General features: G+C 36.7%; 1 protein-coding gene across 26 annotated transcripts in view; it reads right to left on the bottom strand.

Annotated features, from left to right (window-relative positions):
- The window catches only part of PPIP5K2 (diphosphoinositol pentakisphosphate kinase 2), a 52,128-nt gene that overhangs the window by 33,582 nt on the left and 5,993 nt on the right, over positions 1-12,553 (bottom strand). For all 26 annotated transcript variants that reach the window (XR_014012758.1, XR_014012759.1, XR_014012760.1 and 23 more), the window contains 7 exons: positions 11,359-11,480; positions 6,206-6,606; positions 4,836-5,031; positions 3,074-3,164; positions 2,213-2,298; positions 1,865-2,019; positions 855-956 (listed from right to left, as the gene is read on the bottom strand). Coding sequence is in view for 22 of the 26 variants with exons in the window: in XM_081212331.1 (XP_081068457.1) it covers positions 855-956; positions 1,865-2,019; positions 2,213-2,298; positions 3,074-3,164; positions 4,836-5,031; positions 6,206-6,346 (771 nt within the window). In the remaining 4 variants the exon portion in view is untranslated. The remainder of the gene's footprint in view (positions 1-854; positions 957-1,864; positions 2,020-2,212; positions 2,299-3,073; positions 3,165-4,835; positions 5,032-6,205; positions 6,607-11,358; positions 11,481-12,553) is intronic.

A 12,553-nucleotide genomic window follows, 5' to 3' on the forward strand; every position in this document is an offset into this window, starting at 1 on the left:
GTTTCAAAAGCAGTGGTATGTTTATTCAAATAAAAAAGTAAAAGATTTCCCTCGTCTTGCCTAAAATAGCTCTCTGAATCCAACCCTTTGTACAGGATGAACCCACAAAGAATTAAAGTAGGCACAATTGATTTGTTAGGATTATATTATATCTATAATTATCAAACTTCCAAACACTTAATTTTGGAAAGCCTCATGCCAATCTGTAGTTACAAGTTGTAATTTTCCTATGTAGAAATATTTTGTCTTAGTTTTCAAAGAATTTTGACAAATAAAAAAACCAACAAAATCCAGCTGCTGTATGATTAACTGATAATGAATGTTTAGGCAGCTTTGGAGACCACCAAGAGCTACATCAACTGCTCACAGAAATGCTCCATGATTGCTGAAGACAACTGTTTCCAGACTGTACAGATCAGTCAAAAACATCTCAGTATTTGAAGCATAGTTTTATGATTTAGGAATGCAGGTCCATCCCTATACACTTTCTTGGAATTTTGGTCTAACACAATGTACTTTATTTTCAAGAAAGTATGCTTAGGATTGAAATGTTAGAATAATTTCATTTCAGGACAAATGTATTTGTCTGAATACACATTCAGAAAACAGTATGGCAGCATGTTTATATTCTTTTTGAATGGTAAACTGTAATCACAAGAGTATCTAGAGAGAGAGACAAACTAAAACATGAAGTGTTCCTTTTACTTGGAGAAAACAAAACATGATATGTAAACTATTTTAAGTTTAATAATAGCAGTGCTTCAGGCAGAGATAAATGCCTCACATCTAAAGTTGCCGAGTTCGTTAAGTACTTGATTGTTCTAAATATAAACCAGAATATGCAGTTGTCATACCTTCACATCAGTGCCATCTGTAGGCATGAACTCCTCATAGATATATGAACCAGTTTTCCTCACACTGCTTTCAGGGGAATAAACACTGCTTCTGCTACCGATCTGAAACACAAACCTTCCCATCAATATTATTTCATACAAAGACAAAGCCTTCTCAGATCCATAAAACCCTGTACTTCTTTCGTCATCCCTCCCTAGCCTATTTTCCCCCTAGCACTTCAAAAGTAAAACCAAAAGCAACCTTATGTTATAAAGGTTTATTGTGGTGTAAAAAGGGCAGAAATGTTTAAGGAGGAAAGAGAAAAATCTAGATAGGCTGACTCTCCCATGACATAAGCAGACCCAGAAGATTCTCTAGGCAGGTAACCTGAGGTCTCTCAAGTTCACAGAGCATGGAAATAGAAAGGGGCAAACATTCTCCACACCCACGCTACTCTGCCCATTCCAAGGCACCATCACTCAGTCCAACCTTGCCTCAGTAACACATGAACTTTGCATGCGAAAGATCCAATGGTTTAATCCCTGGCATTTCTGACAGGGCTGGGAAAACCTTGTTAGAAGCCCTGGAGAGCTACTGAGGTGGACTAATGGACTGACACAAAATAAACTCTCAGAATACTTCTGGTGGTAATGATACATAGCGTGTGAGATTGCTTCAAATGAGAGATGGGGAGATAAACTGGGTGTAAGACAAGTTGTGAGCTATTTTGAACACAATTTTGAAAACTTTACATCATTTGCTCATTATACATTTCCATATTACAGAGCCATCCTCTGTCATGTTATTCAGTGGATAACCATTTCTATTAATGGAGATATTCTCTTCCCCATTCCTTTTTCACTCTTCCTTATGGGTCAAGTCCAAAGTACACAATTTAGCTGCAACCTTCCAGCTAATGCTATTTCCAACATTTTCCTAAGAACTGAGTAAGTTAGTTCTTTCCACCCTATAAATACATTTCAGTGCTTAAAAAACATTTTTACTATTATTCAGTTTAACATATTCTCACTTTCCGAAAGAGCCTCTGACTTCCACCACCAGCAGATGTTGGATAGTAAATATAAACATTGTGGTCCTCAGCACTGACGGGCTTCTCCACAAATGGTTTTTGGAAAACTTCTCCGTTCACCTCCACATGATCTTCACCTTCAATCAAATTGCATTCTGGAAAATAACACGAAGTGCAGACTTTAGGCTGGAGATACAATTAAGAGATCAAAATTTCATCAAACCTGGAGGAGGAGGAAAATGGCTTGAACCTCTAATGTAGCACTGCATCAAGCAAGCAAGATTACTAATCAGAAAAAAAAAAGTTTAGAACAGAGCCCGTTGAAAATTCCATTATAATAGCCATTACCTTGTGGATTGTTTGGATCACGGATTAGAACTGCGTAACGAGGGAGTAAAATACCTTCAGCTTCGAGAATGCCATAAACCTCTCTCCTAAAATAATATTTTTTTCACAAAATGAATATTATCAATGAATTATGCATTCAAAACATTTCTCTAAAAAGTCACATAATTACTATTATCAATGAATTATGCATTCAAAACATTTCTCTAAAAAGTCACATAATCACTATATAAGGATGGTATCAAAGTAGTAAGATCTGGATTTTTCTTCCACTCCCCTGGTTCTGGTATAAAGTGGGTACACGTGAACATACCACTCTTCAGGGAAGTAGCTAAAATCTGCCCAGACAAGGAGAACAGAAGTGTATACCACCTCTCCTCAAGGAAGATAAGGAGGACACATTCATTCATTCATTCATTCATTGGGAATTGAAGTTTAGCCTAGAGCATTTCTTGTATCTGTTGAGTGTCTAGCTTTGACAAATATGCACAATTCATCCATCGGGCATATTCTTTTTTACATTCTATTGCTTTCATGACTCTAATTCATGATTATAATCTGTGCAGGAACACATAATTGGAATAGACACTAAACTGTATCCTGTTCTGTTTACTGTACCTTTCATAAACTTATTATTTACTGTTTTAAGGTGAACACTCTATATACATTTCTTAGCTGAATAGTATTCCATTTTAGTTACATAACAGCTTTTTACTAGCTTTCTTTTCTTTATGTTAACTACTTTACCTCCATAATAATCAATCTGATGAGACAGCATTTCATTGAGGCCTTTTAAATATCGTACTAAGCACTTGTTCTTCAACAACTAGAGTGTGGGATATTTATTTATGGCTATTTACTTACCTGTCTTGTATGTGATATTGCATATTCAAGTCATTAATAACAAAAGGATTCCTCAGTTTTGAATAGGCAACTGCTTTGTCTAATGGAAATCCTAAATAAAAATATTACAGAATATTAGTTCACAATGATTACATTTGTATAATTCTTGGTGATGGATTGGAATTCTTACTTTCCAAATTGACCTATGTGAAGAGGCTGTGCAAATTATCTGTAATCCCTTCAACTTTGAATAGTATCTGGTTTCAAGTGAGTCATATTCATATTGCTCCAACTGGCTTAGAAATTTTCCTTAGTTTTTATTCCTTGTTTTAGTCAGCTAAGAAAGGATAAGTTCCCATTACTTCACTACATTGGACTTCTCCCATCCCAAAGTGGCCTTGCTTTTAAAAGAAGGCATTGATGCACCAATTGCAGTACAATTATCAGCATGTTTGCTTAGAAATATATATATTTTATTTCAGTGAGACTTGCTCACTAATAAGTGAGTTAAGGAATGTGGATGTATATCGTATGTAGTTTTTGCCCTTGCTCCAAAAAGGGTACTAGCACAAAGTTATTATTACCTACTGACAAAACAGTAAGTGGCTGACTGAACGGTTTAAAAAAATAAATAAATAGTACACCCACTTTCTGTTACCATCACAGCATGAGCCCTTTGCAAACTAGAGCTTCCTGGAAATCCTAGTTTTGAGCAGGGAAGCCCCCGGGGGGGGGGAAAGCTCTAAATTCTCCTCCCTCTGAATAGACATTGCATTTAAAATATAAATAGGGGTTTCCATTATATATACTTTACCCTGAGTATAATATTCTAAACATGCCAATGCACAAGTAAATTCCATATAAATAAATGGATTTTCTTCTAAGGAAGTGTTTTTTATTGCAGTGTGAAACAGGTTGACACTGCTTTGTAGCAAATAGGTAAGGTAAAGGTAAAGGACCCCTGGACAGTTAAGTCCAATCAAAGGTGATTATGGGGTATGGCGCACATCTCGCTTTTCAGGCTGAGGGAGCCAGCTTTTGTCCACAGACAGCTTTCTGAGTCATGTGGCCAGCATGACTAAACTTCTAATGGCACACGGAGGACTGTGACAAGTGCCAGAGCACACAGAAACAGCGTTTACCTTTGTACTGTAGCCATACCTATTTATATACTTGCATTTCTATGCTTTTGAACTGCTAGGTTGGCAGAAGCTGGGACAGAGCAATGGGAGCTCACCACTGTTGTGTGTATTTGAACCGCTGACCTTTCAATCAGCAAGCCCAAGAGACTCAGTGGTTTAGACCACAGTGAAATATCAAGTTAATTGAAACATTATGTTCCCTTTATTACTACAAACTACTGCTCTGGTTCGCCAGAAGCGGCTTAGTCATGCTGGCCACATGACCTGGAAGCTGTACACCAGCTCCCTTGGCCAATAAAGCGAGATGAGCGCCACAACCCCAGAGTTGGCCACATCTGGACCTAATGGTCAGGGGTCCCTTTACCTTTACCTTTTACTGAATATTTTACTGCACACATATATACATTTTAAAATAGTGTTGCTTAAGGCAATATTAAAATTACATTTATTTCCAAAAAGGCAAAAAGATTCAAACTTAATACATGCAATATGAAGACATTTTACATTATTGTGATTATTGATGTGTTTTATTATTGATATATTTGCCACCCTGACTTCCTTTGGGAGAAAGGGAAGGATATAAAATAAATAAATAAATAAATAAATAAATAAATAAATAATAAACAAGAGAGAGTAATTACCTTTAGAATGAAAAGAAATGAGACAGTCACATAAAGGCCAGTTTTCCACAGGTTCATTCAAAATCACATCTTCTTCAAATATTACTACTGTGATATATTTAAACATGGAAAGGCGTTCAAGGATTTCATTCATTGGTTTTGATTTTGATTTCTTTGCCATAGAACATATTCCAACCATGATCTGTCTTTCTGGTGGCTAGTAATAATAATTTTAAAAAGGTCAGTAACATAAATTTGGGTTTCAAAGCTTTTCACCATATGCTAACTGAAGAATGACCATGCAATATTCTTACTAAGTATTAAACAACAGGCTCATTTCACAAACCTTTATTATGCTTAAGGGGCAGGGAATGTAACCTGATATCAGAGTTTCATACTCTTTGTGAAAAATACAGTCTTGACAAGCAAGGTTGTAGAAACAATGATAATATATAAAACATAAAACATAGTAAGCCCATGCTGAAAGTTTTCTTAAAAGTGAAATTGTTCACAAAGGCATTAGCTATGTCCCATCTACAACCTTCCGACAAACTTAACCAACCCTGTAAATCTAAGAGTGCCACTTGCAAGTAAAAATATTCTTCTGACTGGAATAAATTTACAAAGCGACAGCTTCAGAAACCCCATTAATTTCAATGTCAGTTGTGAAGGATGCCCATGAAGCTGTGGTAAGAAGCTGTATGACAGCAGTGTGTTGGAATGTGTCCACAATAGTACGTGACTATGATGATACTTGAAGCAACAAAATGTTTCACAGCTAGGAAAAGAAATAAATATATTCTGTATTTATTATTTAAACAGGTGAGAGACTTAACTTTCAATCCAATAAATGAAATTTTAGTCAACAAGAGTAAAACTAGAGTGAAACTAGGATATTAGTACTATATGACTTTTACTTTAACTGTTCTTCTTCAAAATGACCATTCAACAACTGTAACTAAAAGCTATTTTTAATAAATAAAATAGCTTGTTCCATAAATCTTTCCAAATCTTAGAATCTAAGATGTTAGTTTAACCATAACTGTTTCTTAATATTGCAAATATGAAACTTTGGGGCTCTTCTAAATAGTTTGAACCTGTTTCTTAATATTGAAATTATGAAACTTTGGCACTCTTCTAAAAGCTATCACAGTTTATACATATTGTATAAACTGCTGAAACTGGTCTTGATCAATTTGGTTTTAATTTAGCAAATGCCAATGTGTTTCTTTACAACTATACCTAACTAAGCATTTAAACACTTTGCTGAAATGGGGCCATAGTGCTTATTGCTTTTTATGCTCATTTCCTATCTTCTCTGCTAACAACGCTTTAGTATCTTATCAACTCAAACAATTACTTGCCCCCAAACAATGAAACAAAGTACATACAGAATCATACTCATCGTCTTCATCTTCATGATCATAAAAGGCTTCAAATTCTGCAGACCTGGATGGATTCAAAAACTCATCTGGATCTTCACCACCCACAAAAAATCTAGGAATTTCGCCTTCGGTTGCAGTAACAGACATGATTACAAATCCTAAAAAAGATCTACGTAGAAACGGCAGTCACTCTGAGAACTGAGACACTGTACATAATTCCCAGTGGCTAGGGTAATAAAAATCCTTGCCGTCTGGCACTGCTTACGCAGTTGCTTGTTACTCTGATAAAGTCAGCTGCCAAGTGCAGTTTAATTGATATCATCTGTCCATTGTTTCGAGTTGTTACAATCGTGAAGAAGAACCGTGCACGTTACGGCTTCCCTGAGATACTTTGGCAAATTTCAACCCTGGTAAAAGAGAGAAAAGTAAAAAGATTGAAAATATTCCTTACTGTAATGAATTACTGAGAGATATTTAAGATAACCTACCCAAAAATACTTAACTTACTGCAAAATTCAAAGCTATTATTCACAATAGCCAAGCAATACAAAGCACCAAAAATAAAATTTATATTGAAAGATAAACATGTAAACAAAGTGGAAGTGTCATTTAACAGGCTGAATCATATCCACTTATTGCTCCTGAGAACTATGGAAGTAGAAAAACAGGAGTCATCTGGGAATGGTAGACAAAGAGAAAAAGCAATGCAGAAACATAATGTCATATTTTACCATGTTCAGTAACAAAGTGGAAACAGCATTTGTGAGTAAACCAAAATTGCAAATTGAGTCATTTGTGTGCCAGGCTTTTCCCCCTGTTCTCCAACAAATACAAACATTATGCAACAACAAAACTAGGGGCTAAAAGTTTAACAAATAAAAAGTCACAACATTTGTATATCTAGAAACACCATGGCTGACTAGCTAGAAGTAGTCTCTGAGATAAGGCACAGTTCTGCTTTCACTGCTCCCCATGTTGCTATAGCTATATCCACCAACTGAATCCCTCACATGATACAACAACCTGAATCCACTGGGGATCTAGCAAATGGAATATGGATTGTAGCTTCATAGTTCCTCTCAAGGAAAATGCACTGACTAAATTCATACTGTGGGTAAGAGCCTGAAGATATGCTCCAAAATGTTACCAAGTTGCTAAACAAATTCTCAGGACTTGGGGAACCTACAACATCCAAGGCAATAAAGAATGATTGAAAGTGGGGTGCAGGGAGAAAAGCAAAGGAAATAAAACTAAACTGCAGTCAATTTCCAGGTCAAGCAGGGAGGAGACTAACAGCCCTATGGTTTACCATGCATGACTCAGGCCAATGCAGCTGGGAGAAGGCAATAAAGTATAACATGAATTTAATGAGAAGTGATTTAATATACTTCAAAAGGTAAAAGGATTTTATAATCCAAGAAAGTAGAAAATCCCAGGCAGAAATGAACGCATCACTACAGAACAACTGGCTTTGACAGCTCTTCTGTTGAGTTATTTATAGCCTGGTGAGGGTAAATTTTTTTCTAGGGATCAATGTCCATGATTTCCTCACATGCATAAACCTTGCATATTTTTTAAACCAGAACTTCATAGGTTTCATCGCTTGTTCTTAACATGACAGAAAGCAGTGGTATAGTTTCTGATGTCAACCAAATATTGTACCAATTTCAGTAGGGCATAAAGTAGTATTTTGACAGGCTAACATGGTCCAACCCAAAATTTCTGGAAGCATTTGAAGAGCACCTATTTCAACACACACACACGATATTATTATGAATATTTACTGAAAAGTAGGTCACACTGATTTAAGTTGTGTGCACAGGATCACATAAGGGATTTGCTGCCCACACTTCATACTGCCCTTTAGTTTCCTCACCTTTTCCTAAGGACATATGACAGATTTCGAACTCTAGCTTGTATTTACAGTCCATGGAACTGCCCTTGTTGAGCCATGAAAATATGTTTTTCTTCCAGCCAAAGCTATCTCCCACCTCTTTCACAAAACATCATGAACTGCTCGTCAACATTCCACAACTGACTTTTCCTCCTCTGCACTTAAGAATGTTCATAAAATACTCTGGGGTATTCAGAAACTAAGCCAACGGAATGATAGGGGAAGGAACTCATGCCAAACTCACTCAAACTAGGGGGGAAACGGAGGAAATGAAGAATGCAAGAAGAGAAGAGGGTGGGTCACAGGATGCTCCCAATCTTCCAATTATGGCTTGTAGGATCAGAAACATGATATCTGAACTAAGTTATTTCTGTAAGATGTTATGTTTATTTCCAATTTCTAAATATTCCATGGCATGGAAAAATATCTATAGTTTGGGGCAACAAATACATAACAGATCCACTGCTTGGTCTGAAAATTGATGGCAAAGGAAACAAAAACATGTGGTTAGAAATGCTTTCAGTGTTATTTATCAGAATCTATTATTTTGGTATTTGAAATCCAGCTACTTGTACAGTTCAAAAGTTATGTACTATATTTATTTGCTTCTAGTAGTACAACAGTACAATTTTTTCCCCTACCGCCTTTTAAGTCCATCATTGGACAACTGGTGTCAAGGAATTTTACTGGTGTAGATACATAGTTTAGCAGCATAAAGGATGAGGTCAATAAAGCTCCAAGGACAATATTTATTAGGTCACTGATAATGCCTAACCAACAGAGGGAAACACTACAAGAAAGGATTTATGTAGGAGTAATTAAAAGAAGTATAATAAAACAGACAATAAAATCTGATATTGATATGGATTGAAGGAAGGAATAATTAAATATCTAGGGTCCAAATAATGTCAATTAATGCAAGTGCCCAAGGTAGTAACTCCTCCTCCTCCTCCTCCTCTTCTTCTTCTCACCTTTTAACATGTTCTAGTAGTGTTAGGCATTATCAGTGACTAGGGATGTAAATTAAGGAACTGGAGTTGGGGGGAGAAAATCTGTATTTTTCTGACCAACTCACTGAAATTGGCACTCTTACAATATTTTTAAACCTCCTATTTAATAAAAAATGTATTATAGATCAGTTAATGATTAGAAATAAATAAAATAATAAATAATAATAATAAAATAAATAATAATAATAATAATAATAATAATAATAATAATAATAATAATAATATAGTAATTTATACCCCACCCATCTGGCTGGGTTTCCCCAGCCACTCTGGGTGGCTTCCAACAAAATATTAAAATACAATAGTCTGTCAAACATTAAAAGCTTCCCTAAACAGGGCTGCCTCCAGATGTCTTCTAAAAGTCTGGTAGTTGTTTTTCTCTTTGACATCTGGTGGGAGAGTGTTCCGCAGGGCGGATGCCACTCCCAAGAAGGCCCTTTGCCTGGTTCCCTGTAACTTGGCTTCTCACAGCGAGGGAACTGCCAGAAGGCCCTTGGCACTGGGCAGAACAATGGGGTGGAGATGCTCCTTCAGGTATACCGTTTAGGGCTTTAAAGGTCAGCACCAACACTTTGAATTGTGCTCAGAAACATACTTTAGCCCACTTTATAGCCCTCAAACCAGAAAACAAAAGATTCTCAGAATAAAAATCACATTCAAGCCTGAGATCAGGTATAAAAATAACATTGTCTTCCTATGGCATCAGAATTATTCATATGGCATTTCTTCCTCTCTTCCTCCTCCCAGCACCAACTTTCAGCCTCTACCTATTAGGCAACAGAGTAAACTGATGACCTCTGAGGCATTGGGCCATGATGGAGGCATAATTTTCCTTTCTTGTAGTTGGCAGCAACAGCTCCCACTAAGGACCTCTGAGACAAGGGACATGGAGCGAGTAGCTAAAATGCACTCGGTCCACCATGGTAAAGACAACTCTTCCTTTTAAACCAAAGTGATGAGATGTACAAGTAGAACTTCACTTGCACTGCATGGCTTTGACCTTCCACTCGCAACTCCTTGTAACCCCTCCCCACAAAGGTTTCTCCGGAGGTTTGGGGGACATTCTGGAACATTAAATGATCTGGCACAGTTAGTTGTAGTAGGGTAAAATTGGCAGAAATCAGATGGGAAGCTGTATTCATGGAGAACGGCCTTCTGTTCACACAAATCATTCTCTGGGTGCCAACCATAATTAAAACCAACCTCATAAGAATCTAGGTTTGAAGTATCAGAACTTCCTTTCAGTGGAAAAGACCTGCTGTGCATCTATGGATAGACTGGACACCACTTCCCTACAATGGCTTTCCATGCAGTGCTGAATCTCTGTTCTTTCCCTGACTGCCTTCACCTCCTCCAAACTTTAATTGTACTTCTGCTACAATCAACTTCACAGCCCTCTTTTCACTGTAAAGTACTAAGTAAAACAACAAGAAAGTTACAAAAACAACACTGTTTTCACACACTACTTTAACCCCCTCTCCACAACAAAAACAGTATTATCAACCCAGATCTGGTGTAACACAAGGTTCTCTTAGCCTCTGCAAAATGAATGCAATAATGATGTGACTTATCTGAACTGGTATTAATTATTTTTTAAATGTTTACAAACTCTGAAAAATCACATTTTTGTATGAGATAAGGGCAGTGAAAGCTTGTCTTTGCTACTATCTATTGTTTTGACTTTAAGCCTCAAATCCCCAATCTCAGCTATCCTGAACTCTTGAATTTTAGTTTTCTATGAGGCTGCAACACTTCACAAGAGAAGACCAGCATAACAGACTTTAAAATGGACCAAGGAATTATGTTTCTTGATTTTAGACAATGGGTGTTTCATTCTAGCCTTTTTTTTCTTATTAGTTAGATATGCTTTCCTAAATGTCAGTAATGACTATGACTTCATCGTCTAAAAACAGTGAATGGCAGGAGAAGGCTTGTTTCTCACAAAACCAATGAGAATAGTGGCTGCTTGTTTGGCCCCACAAATGCTAGAAATTTACTTTTAAAAATAGGAAAGCTAGGAATCAGGGGATTGTAGCTCTTCCTCTCCATAGATGTCCATGTAAGAGACCTTTATTGTTCTGATAGTGTTGATACTGCCACAGATGAGAAGCACTGTCAGTTAGAAGGATCACTACTTAGCAAACATTTCAAAACAAGATTTGTTTAAATAATCCCACCAAAACAAATGATGCAGAAAATTTTACAACTTCAGAAATTTATATTATACAATTGCCCAGAACATGTTATTCTCTTACCGAGAGTTAAAGTGGAAAGCTGAACTATGTAGAAACCAAAAGCCACAAAACAGCATATTTGCTAAAGAGTTCCCTCTTCAGTTAGTTCTGGCACTGGACAGTGCTCATCATCAGTTCACCTCCTAGGATAAAAGAAAGATTCAGACATGAATAGGTTTCTGTTGTGATCAAGGACAAGACAGCACATATCTTCAAAAGTAGTTTATGGGAAAATACAATATTGTAAGATACAGTAGCAATTTTTTTTTAAAAGCAGCTTAATCCTACACACAATTACTCAGGACTAAGTCTCCGATAGTACCCTTAGTAATATTGTTCTGAGTAAATGTACATGTGATTGGCTTGTAAGAAAGAAACATTAATTGGAGTTTGAAACTGAAGCCGGAGACTGAATATGAATCAAAGCTGGAAAACATATTAATTTCAGGGTCTATATAAACACTTCCAAAGAGGGATTTCTTATTTATAGTGACATACTACATGCACAGAACTAAAGGTCATGTCTTACAAAGCATTGTATGTTTATTGCTTTTCAATGCATTCTATCTTAAACAGGATAAAAATAAGGTATCTGCAAGGCATCCAAGGGGTCTTAGGATATTGTGGCCTCTCTCTGCTGGTAGAGAATGAGGTCCATCCTGGAGACCTCTTCATTGCAGCCACGGGAACACCTGAAACCACCTCTTACACAATAGGGGGTAAATCAAGCAAGCCCTGTAGTTGTGCATTTCCACAACAATGGAAATATACACCAGTCCTGCAGCCACCACTCTGGATTTTTCCATTCTTCTGCCACAAATTCCACTGCTCTGCTCCAAACCCAACTGAAGCATGTTTTCTGATAAATTCCACTAAATTGAATGAGATTTACTGTCAAATCCATATGATTCAGGTATACATGTGGTTAATGTTGGAAAATAATTTCCCAGAAATGGTTCCTTACAAATATTTGCCGCCTCACTCTCAGATCACATATCAAAATGCCAGAACTAAGAATATATCTAATTAATAAATATTTGCACCTGACATAGCTGTCAATTTTTCCCTTTTCTTGCGAGGAATCCTATTCAGAATAAGGGAATTTCCCTTTAAAAAAGGGAAACGTTGACAGCTATGGCACCTGAATGGCCAAACACAAAAGCTGTTAAGCCTACCACACACACAAAATAAATAATATTGCCATTTGTCAACTCCA

The sequence above is a fragment of the Podarcis bocagei genome (assembly GCF_964188305.1).
Source record: "Podarcis bocagei genome assembly, chromosome: 11".
In the NCBI taxonomy this organism is placed as follows: Eukaryota; Metazoa; Chordata; class Lepidosauria; order Squamata; family Lacertidae; genus Podarcis; species Podarcis bocagei.